The sequence below is a fragment of the Psittacula echo genome (assembly GCF_963264785.1).
Source record: "Psittacula echo genome assembly, chromosome: 12".
NCBI classification, from domain to species: domain Eukaryota; kingdom Metazoa; phylum Chordata; class Aves; order Psittaciformes; family Psittacidae; genus Psittacula; species Psittacula echo.
Window position 1 is genome coordinate 16132038 of NC_137747.1, and position 12396 is coordinate 16144433.

The 12396-nt window shown below is 46.8% G+C and overlaps 1 protein-coding gene across 1 annotated transcript; it reads right to left on the bottom strand.

The window, feature by feature from the left end:
- Positions 1-357: 357 nt before the first annotated feature.
- Positions 358-12090, bottom strand: ACTR5 (actin related protein 5). Its single transcript, XM_080627562.1, is given in 10 exon segments — positions 358-768; positions 770-976; positions 2269-2401; positions 3293-3432; positions 3971-4093; positions 6639-6821; positions 7394-7611; positions 8442-8611; positions 9909-10138; positions 11494-12090. Coding segments are annotated over 10 exon segments (1839 nt in total). The 5' UTR covers positions 11878-12090; the 3' UTR covers positions 358-717.
- Between the last annotated feature and the right edge of the window lie 306 nt (positions 12091-12396).

The window sequence follows — 12396 nt, forward strand, 5'->3', positions numbered from 1 at the left end:
ATGCCTAACTGCACTTGGCCTGCACCTTATGAAGCACCCTGTCATTACAGCTGGACAGTGCTTCATGTGACCAGCTCTAAAGTTTCAACCAAGGCATCAATATTACTGACTTAATTTAAGTCAAAAGTATCTGAAATCACAGCTGATTCAGTGGTGGTTTAGCAGAAAGCGTGTAGCAGGCAGGAAATCAAAGCGGACAGGAGTGCAGGAGGCCTCAGAAGGAAGGCATAGCTCAGCCCCACCAGCATCCAGCAACACCACACGTCCTGACAAACAACCGCCGGGCCAGGCGTGGGGGGTGCCTGCTAGGCTGACCGCTTGATGAGCACAGCTTCTGGATCATCAATGAAAGCAGTATAAAACCAGAACATTTTAATTGAATAAAAAAAGCTGTAAAACAGACTCTCAAAAAAACCCCAACCTGGGTCTTGCTGTGAAAGTTTCTCAGATGGTGTTTCTCTCTGGAATGTACTTCTGGGGTGTTCCTCCTTGCTGATGCGTACTCCTATGCTCTGTGCTGAGCATTCCAAGCGTCAAGACCAGGCAGCTGATGCCTCAGTGTGGCTCGCTCTCCTTGTTCAAGGGACTGGATGAGATGCTTGGGGCTCTCTGAAGCAGCTGAGGCCTGTGCTCCATGCCCAGCTCATGCTGCACACCAGTAACTTCTTTTCCCGGTGCTGTTACCTCTATCCAAGGGTTCGTGACCAAGGCATGGTGCTATGCCTGTTCACAGGCGTTGCCTGTGCTGGATGTCAGCACTCTGCTAGGTAGCTAATGCCTCTGTTGTCCGTGGGGCCTGCTTTGGAAGGCGAATAGGCACATAGACATTTGAAGCACAGTGTTCCTTGAGGTATTCTCCCCCTTTTTCTTCATAGTCTTTTCTGGTTATCCAGCCTTCATCGCGAGTCATATATTCCACTGCCCACTCCCTAGCCCCATACCAGGCATCTAAAACAGGACTGGAAGCAAGCTGAACCTGGATGGAAGGAAAACAGAACAACAACGATGTCAATTTAACACTGGAGAGAAAAACCCTTTTCTCTCCTGCACCTGAGTATAGTGGTATATGACACAAACCACTGAATTTCAGAAGTCTGAGCTGATTATTCAGTGCCTCTGGGTAAGAGCAATATTAAGAATGGGTTTGAAGTGTATTTTGACCTTGAGATCAATTCTCTATGAGGCTGTTTTGTTCCTACAGGTAGAGAAAGCAAATGGGTGTATCACATTCCCAACCCACAGCTCTCTGGCAGTGTTCAAGGCCAGCTTAGACAGAGCCTTGGGCAACATGGTCTAGGGTGAGGCATCCCTGCCCATGGCAGGAGGGTTGGATCTGGATCATCTTAAGGTCCCTTCCAACCGAAACCAGTCTGTGATTCTATGATTCTAAGGTAAAGGTTAAGGAAAGCTACAGGTGCTCTTTCCGAAGACATCTGAGAGAGCAGGGTAGATGTCTTGGAAAAGGAAAACCTGCTTCAGGTAAAGGACCATGCACACACAGGTATGTTAGGCTGGAAATGTGCAGACTGTGACAGCTCCTATCTAGAACAAGTGACCTTTGTTAGGAGCAGGATCACTTCCTTCAACCTGCCAGTCATGCTCCTTTTGAGTCAGCCCAGCACATGGACGGCTTCTGGGCTCAAGCGCATGCTGAAGTGGCTCATGTTCAGTTTCTCCTCACCCAGTACCCCCAAGTCCTTCTCTGCCCAACCTGTAGCTGCGCCTGGAATTGCCTCGACCCAGGCGTAAGACCTTGCACTTGGCTTGGTTAAACTTCATGAGGTTGGCACTGGCCACCTCTCTAGCGTGTCCAGGTCCCTCTGCATCTATCCCTTCCCTCCAGTGTATCAACCGAACCACTTGGCAAACTTTGCTGAGTGCTCAGTCCCACTGTCCATGTCACCAACAAAGATGTTGAACAAGACCAGTCCCAACACCAGTCCCTGAGAGACACCACTCATCCCCAGTCTCCAACTGGACATTGAGCTGCTGGCCACAACTCTCTGCCTCAGATGGAGTTTACCTCCTGCTTTGGGCTGCATTCCCAAGCAATGCGACTCCGGAAGCCATAGGTCCAGCATGCCGGAGGACTGCTACTGGCCTCCCACCATCTGCCTTCTCAGGTCAAAAAAGCCATTTGCAGTGTTTCATCATAAAACACTCTCCATTCCCATGCTCCAAGTCCACCTGCTCTGTACTTTTCTCAACCCAAATTACTCCTGAACACAGACAAACCGCTGTTCATGCAAACATCGCGTCAACACATACCTGAAAAGATGACTGGAATGGTCTCATCTCGAGGAGTTCCTTCTGGACCCTGGCTTTCAGTCCAGGGTACATTGTATTTCCACCAGTGAGAAAAACATTCTGGACAAGAATAGCTTGTTGTTCCTTTGGATACCTACAAGGAACAAAAATCAATGTCAGTCTCAGTTCTCCTCAAGGACATCTCTCCTAGGAACTGAACAGCTATTGGGAATACCAATACCTTGTCTTCAGGATTCATTTTCAGAATCTTCCTTCACTTCCCTACCATGGAAACCTGTGTTAATTTGTTTTGTGAAAATTCTGGGATGGCAGGAGAAAATCCTTAAAGCACTCTGTGCACCATAAATCAACAGCTCAGTAGAGCTGCAATTCTCACAGTTCAGAAAATGCAATCTCTATGTTCACACAGTTCAGGAGGGACATTTTGCCAGTGCTAAGTTGTCTGGAAACAGCTGTCCAGCAAGCCTGCTTATATCGTAACTTAAAAACGTCCCCCCTGATTTTGGTCTCAGAAACAGAGGCTGCCAGCTCATTGTTTCATGGGATGTATAATTACCAGGGTTTGTTGTCTCCCTCTGTAACAAATTTGGACCAGGGGTCTCCAAAGTGGGGTGTGGACAATTCAGTGGGGTGCAGGAAGGTGACTTTTTTGGTACCATTAATAAATAAACAAAAATTGTGTTTATTTCACTTTTATCTCGTCCTTCTTTAATTTCTGGTTTTGTGTATATTTTTAAATGTACATAATAGTTCAGTAGTACCTGTAATTTATAAATACACATATATTGGAGGTGCACACTCAAAAAGTTTTTACTGATGGGTAATCAATCAAAAAAAGTTTGGAGCCCACTGACTTAAGACAAGGAACAGGAAGATACGTCTAACCTGCACTGCTCAACCCCACCAGAAGAACTATTCAAATATATTTTCTCAAATTATCACTAAGCAACCAGAATTGCAAAAGCTGGTATCAAAACAAGACTAGCTTGTTTGAAGTGAGTGTCAAGCAGCTTCATAAACTCACCTGTCAAGGACATATTGCATGGTTTCTGCAATACCAGCCTGGTCTTCTCCTATCAGGGAAGGCTGGAAAACAATCTCTGGAGCCCTGATTCTTTCAGTGCCAAGGAAAAGCTGGTGGTACTCTGCCAGGTTAAACACGGGCTTTGAAAAGATGAGATTGAAAAGTAGTAGGAACTTAAGCTAAAGAACAGTAATGTTCTAGAATGGGCAATGTTTCCAAACAATGTGTACAAAAAACAGATTACTATGCTCTCGCGAAGGAAGTGCCATGCTGCAAAACTTTCCAAAAACCCAAGGAAGCTGGACTTTTCCTACACTTCTTTTTGTTTGCTGCCACGCAGTCCCCAAGGCTCAATATCACAAGTTGAAAGCTGTGTGCATGGTGATGCAACATTAGGCTATGGATCACACACAAAACCACTGTGGACTTTTTTCCCTGATAACATGGCACTACTGAACAGGCACTGCCTGCAGTGTGAGCCAAATGGGTATAACCGTGTTCTAAACCATCAGCTAAGACTGCAAGGACTTGTCCTCTCTCAATGTCCTGTTCAGATAAGCTTAAGCATCTCTTCCAAGAGCAGGCAAACCATGTTTGCATTGGAGAAGTGTTAGCAGACTAGCTGTGCAACCAGGAGGCAGCAACTTCTGGCATGAGGTGTAGATATAGAAATCAAACCTGCACTGCAGCAACAGGCTTCTCAACTTCAGGCTGTTCCTCAGCAAATAAAGGTTCAAACTCATTAACACTTTCCACATCCTCCAGTGACTGCTCACTGCCCAATGGATCCAAATCAGGAGTCTGGAAACAGAAGAAAATATATTATGGGAGGCTAGCTCAGGTGCGCTGAGCACAGACAACTTCAATGCTAGCAACACATTTGGAAAATTCAATGCTGTTTTTCTCAAATCTCAATTTTTTAACATGCCTGAAACCAAACATGCTGTTCTCTAGCACTGAAAACAGAAATCAAAATGGTGAACACCCCAGAAAGCAGGTGCTAAGACAGACATTCACTCAAAGCATAAAAAGATAACACCTTCAACAAATTTACTGTGATGACAGCTGGGAAATGAAAGGCCTCAGTTAACAGGCTGACTGCCAGGCTCCCGGCCAGCCATGGCCTACACATAACAACATACTGAAAGTTATTAAAATAGCTTTTAAAATTAGTTAAAACTCAGTACACTCACAGCACCTCTAACTGCTCTATAATTACCATTAAATTCCCTGCCTAGCTTGTATGGGACTGGAAAACAAATATTTGCTAGCTCAAAGCTGCCACACAATGTCTGACAGTTTCAACTGCCTGGCATTTGAATATACCAAAAGCCCTTATATTTTACACAGAGGTGAAGGTGCTCCAAAAACTCTTTCCTAAAGCATTGCTCAAAATCCTAGAGTACTTTATGGTTGTGAAGTAAAAGCAGGGTTTTAATTATCTTCTTTATTTTTGTGGTACAGTGTTACCTTAGGTATTTTGTTGCTAAAGATTTGGTTTTGTTATTTTACACTTGTAAGGTTTGCTGCAGTGTCTAGCAAGCGATACCAGGATGAGACAAAGCTAGATCATCCAAGCATTCTCAAGTATCTAGCTTACAACCACTTAAAACCCAAGTAATTACTCAAACTGAAGTGTAAGCAGTGTTCCTCCATACAGCAAACAAATCTTAAGTCACCTGAACTTATCTCCAACACTTATGCTTTGTTAAATCCCTTTCTTTTTATGTCTTAAAAAAAAAAACAAACAACAACCAAGCAAACAGCAACACGAAGCATAAAACTCAGCTAAAGACTTGGCACAGACCCCAGGACAACATAATTAGCTTTCAGACTCCTTTGCACAGCCAGAGGGATGGCCCATCTTCACAAAAGGATTCAGTGATAACCATAGGTGCTCTCACAAAGCACTGACCTAACAAAAAGGCTTTCCACTTGCTTCCAAGGCCTGAGGCTACACCTAGTAAAGAAGAGGAGCATGGGATATGTTGGAACAGGGACATGATGGAACTTAGGCACAACCACTGAGTAAAATTATAAGAAACTAATAGTCTTTCGGCTATCTTTTTTTTAGGACAATTTCTTTTGCCGGAGGGCAGAAAGACTCTTTAGCACAATGGGAGCTCATCATCTACTTCAATTTCGCTCAAACTCTGTCATTCTGATTCTTACACAAGCCTTACTGACAAGGATAGGCAAAATACAACACCTAGAAGGTATCAGCTCACCAGCTAGTTCTGGCTATATCTCAAGCTCCATATAAGACACATGAACTCCTGCACCTGGCACAACTCTCTGTGCTTCAATTTTCTGTTTTTCTCTCTGTCTGTTGCTAAGCAAAGACTGGTTTAACTAAGAAAGTTCTCTCTTATGTGACTTGAAAGGCAATTTTAAGTAAATCCACGAGCAGCCTTAGACTATCTCTTAGATGCAGCTGCTATGTGTTGGGTCTGTATTAGTCTGACAAAGCAGACAATTAAGCTTCTCATTTTCAACACAAGCCTAAAAATCAAGTGCAGCAATCCATCTTTCATTGTTAAGTAAACAAAATAGAATATACTGCTTAACTGCACCAAACAAAGATAGCAAGAATAAAGGCAAAGGGTGGTTGTTTACCATGAAGTTCTCTGCACCTGAAAGGGAAGAACAGAAAGGAAAACTAATGCTTTCTTTAACAAAAAGCTTCATATGTTCTCCTGTATCTTTAATAGATGGCTACTGACAATTAAGGCTGGTTGTCTTCGGATCATAACCACTTGCTGTTTAAGTACTTAAATTTAATGTCATTTTAATTGTCAGACACTGGGGGTAGAGAAAAAATCTTTAACATTCCAGGCCCACTTATTTCACCAAAATTAATGCAAAAGCAGAGTTGGAGGTTGGTTTAAAGTATGAACAAAACCATTATGTTAACTGCTGCATTTACAACCTCCTAGCAAGTCAACCTTAAGTAACCAGAACTATTCTCTTGTCTCCTCCAAATCTTTAAAGATGTGAAAGAAATTTTTAAGGCAACTTATTGATTTCATATAGCTATACTTCAACTACTGTCAGGAAGCCTAGAGATTTTGCTTAGAACTCTATGGAATATAACTCTAAAGGTATGTATCAGAGCACAGTGCAGACCAGCACAAGGGTTATTGATCTTAGGCCTACTGAACTGTTATTTTCTGTAGCTGCATAGGAAAGCCGGAAAAGAGAGAAGCAGTTGCCAAATTAATGAGTTGCAGTGTGTTAAAGGAAAAGCTTAGTTCATCAGCAAAAGTCTGAAAGGGCACATTTTTAAGTGTAGAAACTTAAATCTCTCAGACATAAGAGGAGGATTAACTTGGTGAAAACACTATACCTCTGGCTTGCTGTCCACAACATCTACTTCAATACTGACTTCTGCCTGTAGGATTTTCTGCTTGGTTTGTTCAACAGACAGACTCAATTTGTTGATGTAAGACTGAAGTTCTTCTGCAGAGTCCATGTTCAGCTCCACCAAAGCTTTGTGGAATTGATCCATCTGACCATCTTCTAAAAGTTCCTACAGACAGAGTTAGCTGTGATGACAGGGCAACCAACTATCTGTCAACTGTGCATGTACAGACACTTTGCCTTCATCACCAGATATTATGGTGTGCATGCTTTGGCAGCATTCAAAATAGTTCACAAAAGAATTGTTCGGCACCTGACAGCATCCTCTGCATCAGTAACCTCTCCCTTTTATCCTGCAAGTAAGCTTAAAAAGCTCCTATCAGAAAACACACAGAACAGTTGTAGCTTCTTCAGAAGGGGAGATTAAGATGAGCTCTTAGGCAGTTCTTCCCTGTGAGAGTGCTGAGGAGCTGGCACAGGGTGCCCAGAGAAGCTGTGGCTGCCCCCATCCCTGGCAGTGTTCAAGGCCAGGCTGGACGAGGCATGGAGCAACCTGCTCTAGTGGAAGATGTCCCTGCCCATGGCAGGAGTTTGGAACTGGATAAGCTTTAAGGTCCCTTCCAACCCAAACGATTGTATGAGTCTATGATTCTTTACAGTGCTGCATGACATTCTGATAAGGCTCTGAAGGCAGACTGCCCTCCTCCCAGAAGGCAACACAGAAAACTCTGCCTTGATTACCTGTACGTACAGTAACCTGTCCAGCCTCTCTTGGTCAAGTTGTAGCTTCTCTTCTCGACGACGTGCATTGAGTTCTTGAAGTCTACGCAATTGCTGCTGCCGCCTCTCCTGCTTTTCCTCTGATGTCAGAGTGCTCCCCAGCAGTTTGTTAGAGAAAGGCAGCTGCATCTTGTGCATATTGCTCTCATAGTACTCTGGGGACTGCCACTTCCGTAGCTCTAAATGTTTTGAAAGCAAAATAACTGCTTTAGCTAGGCAGAAAACAACAATTTGTATGCTGTATGCAAGCCACGCTAAACTCAGACTTGGAAGAAAGAAGACAACAGTCCAGCTTTGGATTCTGTCACCTCTGGCCAGCTGCTCCAGTGTTTAGCTCCTCCCTCAGAGCACTACCTCTCAGCCACATACTCGGTTCCCATGGTTCTTAGTGCTCTGATCTCCTGCATACCAGAGTGGGAAGTGCACACCAGAATTTTCTCTCTTCCCAGGTAAAGGCGAGTTCTCACATGTCTAGGCTTTTCTGCAGGCTCTTCCATAAGTGACAAATTTAAGAAAACACTTTTCTTCAGCCACTACTTAAGATTACATTTACCATGGAAATTTTTTAAAACTTCTTTAATTTACAAAACATCATGAGAATTGTCCTCTGCAGTTTTGTAAACCTTAAAGCAGATAAGAAACACAGCCAGATACTGGAATCATCCTAGGAAATTTAATGTTCTGTTGGAAGCATAAAATAACTAACAAAACAAACTCATTTTAAATACTTTTTCTCTGAAATAATCACTATTTTTATTCACAGAGAAATTCAAACTCATACAGCTTTTTTTTTTTTGTAATTCAATTTTGTTTCTATGTTAATGTTAAATTTGAAACTCTTGTTGCAACTGTAACCTACCATGAGGTAACTGCCAGCAAGCTATAAAGAAAGCAAAACAGTAGTAGAGTACTTCTGCCAGAATCCTAGCCAACTTGAGAACAAGAGATATAGAAGAGAAAACTAAGTTTGGGTGAGCACTACCTAGTGGCAATTTACAGCTGGTTTTACCTGCTATATAGTCCTCTGCAACATAGCTATGCTCATGCAGTATTTCCTCCATGCGACTAAGAGTGATGGCAGCAAAATGCCCCGGGTATTTCAGCTGAAGGAGACGCTGGAGATAGACAGCTGCTTGACACCCTCCAAGATTAATACGTTTGCAGTTTTTAGCATCCAGTCTGAAAAGGGAAAGATACACAAAGAACTGTGCAGAGATCCACAAGTTCAGCATAAAACAGACCTCCTGCTTCCCCCCGGCATTATTTACTTTCTGATACTGTCAAGCAGACATGAATATTCCCAAATATTTCAAGATTCAGTTACCAGAGAATCTAGTACACCTGCTTTTCTCAGATAATAAACATAATCATTGCTTTGTTTACTGCAAGTACTTTCTGAAAGGCTCTGCTCTGCTTTAAATAACAATAAAAAAAAACACTAAATAATTTTGGCTACAGCAAGAAAACATTCATTTTTAAGAAGGCAAGTGATGGTTAGTGGAGCTGAAAGTATTTCCTTTAACCTCTGTAATATTTCATGACCACGACATGCCCTCAGTGTGCTTTCAAGCCCAGAATCCTCCCCCCCAGCTCTGGGCTGCACTCCCAGAATGTGAGCAGCAGGTCAGGGAGGGGATTCTCCTCCTCTGCTGCGCTCTGGGGAGACCCCCCCCTGCAGTCCTGATCCAGCTCTGGGGCAACAGCACAAGAAAGATGTGGAGCTGTTGGAGCAAGTCCAGAGGAGGCCACAGAGCTGCTGCGAGGGCTGGAGCAGCTCTGCTCTGGAGCCAGGCTGAGAGAGCTGGGCTGGGTCAGCCTGGAGAAGAGAAGGCTCCTGAAGGGGAGACCTTAGAGCAGCTCCAGGAAACCTGGAGAGGGGCTTTGGACAAGGGCCTGTAGGGACAGGACAAGGGGAATGTCTTTAACCTGCCAGAGGGGAGACTGAGATGAGCTCTTAGGCAGAAGCTCTTCCCTGTGAGGGCGCGGAGGCGCTGGCACAGGGTGCCCAGAGAAGCTGTGGCTGCCCCATCCCTGGCAGTGTTCAAGGCCAGGTTGGACACAGGGGCTTGGAGCAAGCTGCTCCAGTGGAAGGGGTCCCTGCCCATGGCAGGGGTTGGAACTGGATGAGCTTTAAGGTCCCTTTGACCCAAACCATTCTATGACACATTTTTTTAATGCCTGATCTTACTTGGAGTAGATACCCCATTCTACTTTTGCAAGTAAAGGTCTACACATGAATAATAACCAAACATACAACATGTACAGGGCCAGCACTGCTTCTTCAAATCAAAATTCAACAGAACTCACAAAATCCACAGACCTAGTTTTAACTCATCAGTATAAAGACCTGATAAGAACTTACACTGCAGGAGCTGGAATACTGAATGTTAGAGGAAAGGGTACCTGCATCACTTGAAGAGTCAATGGCTGACAAAGAGGGGCTGCACTGTACTCAAGACACCAAGAACTCACTCACCTGCCTTCCAAGACTGGCAAAATGTGGGTACACTGATAACCTGAAGATATCACCAAACCACTGCAGGGCCAGTTCTGACTTCTGTTGTGGTAAAAACTGTACAAGCTATCTATGCCATAGGACACTTTAGGCACTTGGTAACATTCGAAGAGCAGCTCTGACATCATTTGTCTTGAATAGAGAGGATTGCATACTGCTTCTGTCAGAACGATCGGATGATCAACACAACCCTGTAAGGGACAAGAGAAAAATAATAAATGTATGAAGGGAAAATTATAGAATCATTAGGATTGGGACGGACCTTAATATCATCTAGTTCCAACCCCCTGCCATGGGCAGGGACACCTTACCCTAAGAGCCCAAGGCTCTGTCCAACCTGGCCTTGAACACTGCCCGGGATAGAGCATTTACCACTTCTCCGGACAACCTGTGCCAGGCCACACAGTAAAGAACATCTTATTTATATCTAACATGAGCTTCCCTTGTTTCAGTTTGAACCCATCAGCCATTGTCCCGTTGCTGCAGTCCCTGATGAAAAGAGCCTCTCTGGCCCCCTTCAGACACTGGAAGCTGCTCTGAGGCCTCCACACAGTTTCTCTTCTCCAGGCTGAACAGCCCCAGTGTTCTTAGCCTGTCTCCATGCAGAAGGTGCTCCAGTCCCTGATCAATTTTGTGGCCTCCTCTGGACTTGCTCCAACAGCTCCATGTCCTTATGCTGCGGACACCAGAACTGCACACAGTGCTGCAAGTGGGGTCTCATGAGAGCAGAGTAGAGAGGCAGGATCACCTCCTTTGATATCCAGGGATACTTACCCTTGCTTCCCCTTTAAGCACCAGCAAGGATTCCTCCAAACCACAACGAGAAAGTGTTTTCTGTGCAAGCTATAAATCATGTCAGTTAAATTATACCTAGGTGCTTAAGGGGGCAAAACAGAACCCTTGTCTATATCAAGGCTTCAAATGTTCAGTCAACTGAACTGAACTGAAAGAATAAACTCCTGAAGGTGGAGGAGAATGGATTTTTAAAGCATATACAAATTATTAAAAATTTAAATCTATGCACTGAGGAGGTGAAGCACACGTGAAAACTGGAGGAAAGCAGCTGAGCAACAGGTAAAGCTCAAAAACGCAAAAGTCTTCATGATCTGAGGAGCAACTCTCAGTCTTGCTAGCGATACTAAACAAATAGTCAAAACCAGCAATCTTTAATGTCCCTCTCAAAAACCAACCGTGGACACTGGCTCTTGGCCACAGCCTCTTGGCCACAGCCTGACGAGATGCTGCAGTCCAAACCTCTCGCCCGGCAGCTGTACCGTCCCGCTCTCCTTTTATTACCAAGCTATGAAGAAGCTCCGAGAACAGCGGAGCTCAAACGGCACCCTCGGGGAGCGCCGGGCCGGGGTCACCACAGCAGGAGGCCGCCCAGGGCCGCGTGTCTGCCAGGAGGGGACAACGCAGCGCCTCAGGACACTCCGGGGCGCTGCCGGGGCCCGCATTCCCACCGCGCACCCACACAACCTGCCGCTGCCCCCCGCCCCGGCAGGGCTCCACACGCGGCTCCAGGGCCTGCCCCGCCCGGCCCTACCTGCGAGCTGACGCCGAGGCGCTGGAAGACGTGGTCGAGGAGCAGCTCCTGCAGCTCCAGCTGCACGGGCACGTTGCGGTCGAAAGGCGAGCGGAGCAGCCAGCGCAGGGGCTCGGGGCTCCCCAGGTCGTTGCCCACCTGCGTCTCGGCGCCGGTCCCGCCGCGGGCCCCGCGGTTGCGCGCCGCCAGCGAGCGGAACCGCAGCAGCGGCTCGGCGGGGACGGCGGGGTCGGCGCAGGCCCAGCCTGCCCGCGTCTGGAAGGAGCCGTTGTCGATCACCAGCGGCACCGGCTGCGGCGTCCGCACAGCTGCGCCCGGTTCCAGCACCGGGTCGGGGGCCCAGCGCACGTCGCGGAAGGCGAACACTCGCGAGGCCGCCGCCATGGTGCGACTGCGGCTCCCTCCGGCCGAGAACGCGGGCGCCGACACTCGTTCCGGGCGGGGAGGGGCCTCAGGGAGCGTGCAGGCTATGTCCCCGCTGCCGGTCCCGCAGGAGCGCCCTGTGCCCGCCGGCTCACAGCCGAAGCCTGACACCGGCCTCAAGGAAGCGAGAAGCTGCGGCCGGGATGGCACCGGCGGCGTGCGCCGTCCCCGGGCCGCGGCAAGAAGGGCGCCCCCTGCGGTCGGGGCGGAGGACGAGAGAACATCCCAGAGCCTCCACTGGGCCCTGCCCTGGGACGCGGGGCACGGCTGGGTCCGGCCCGGCCAAGCCGGCCGCTGAGGCCGCGTCACCACCGAAGTGAGGTCACCGCTGCCCGGTTGGGATCCGTTACTGCTGTCGCTGCCCCTGATGGTCAGAAACGCCACCGACCCACAGCTCCCGCTGCTGGAAGTGCGGGATGCAGATATTCAGCCTTCTCGAAGCTCAGGTCGTTAACGGCTTTTCTTGTTTACCCAATGCAC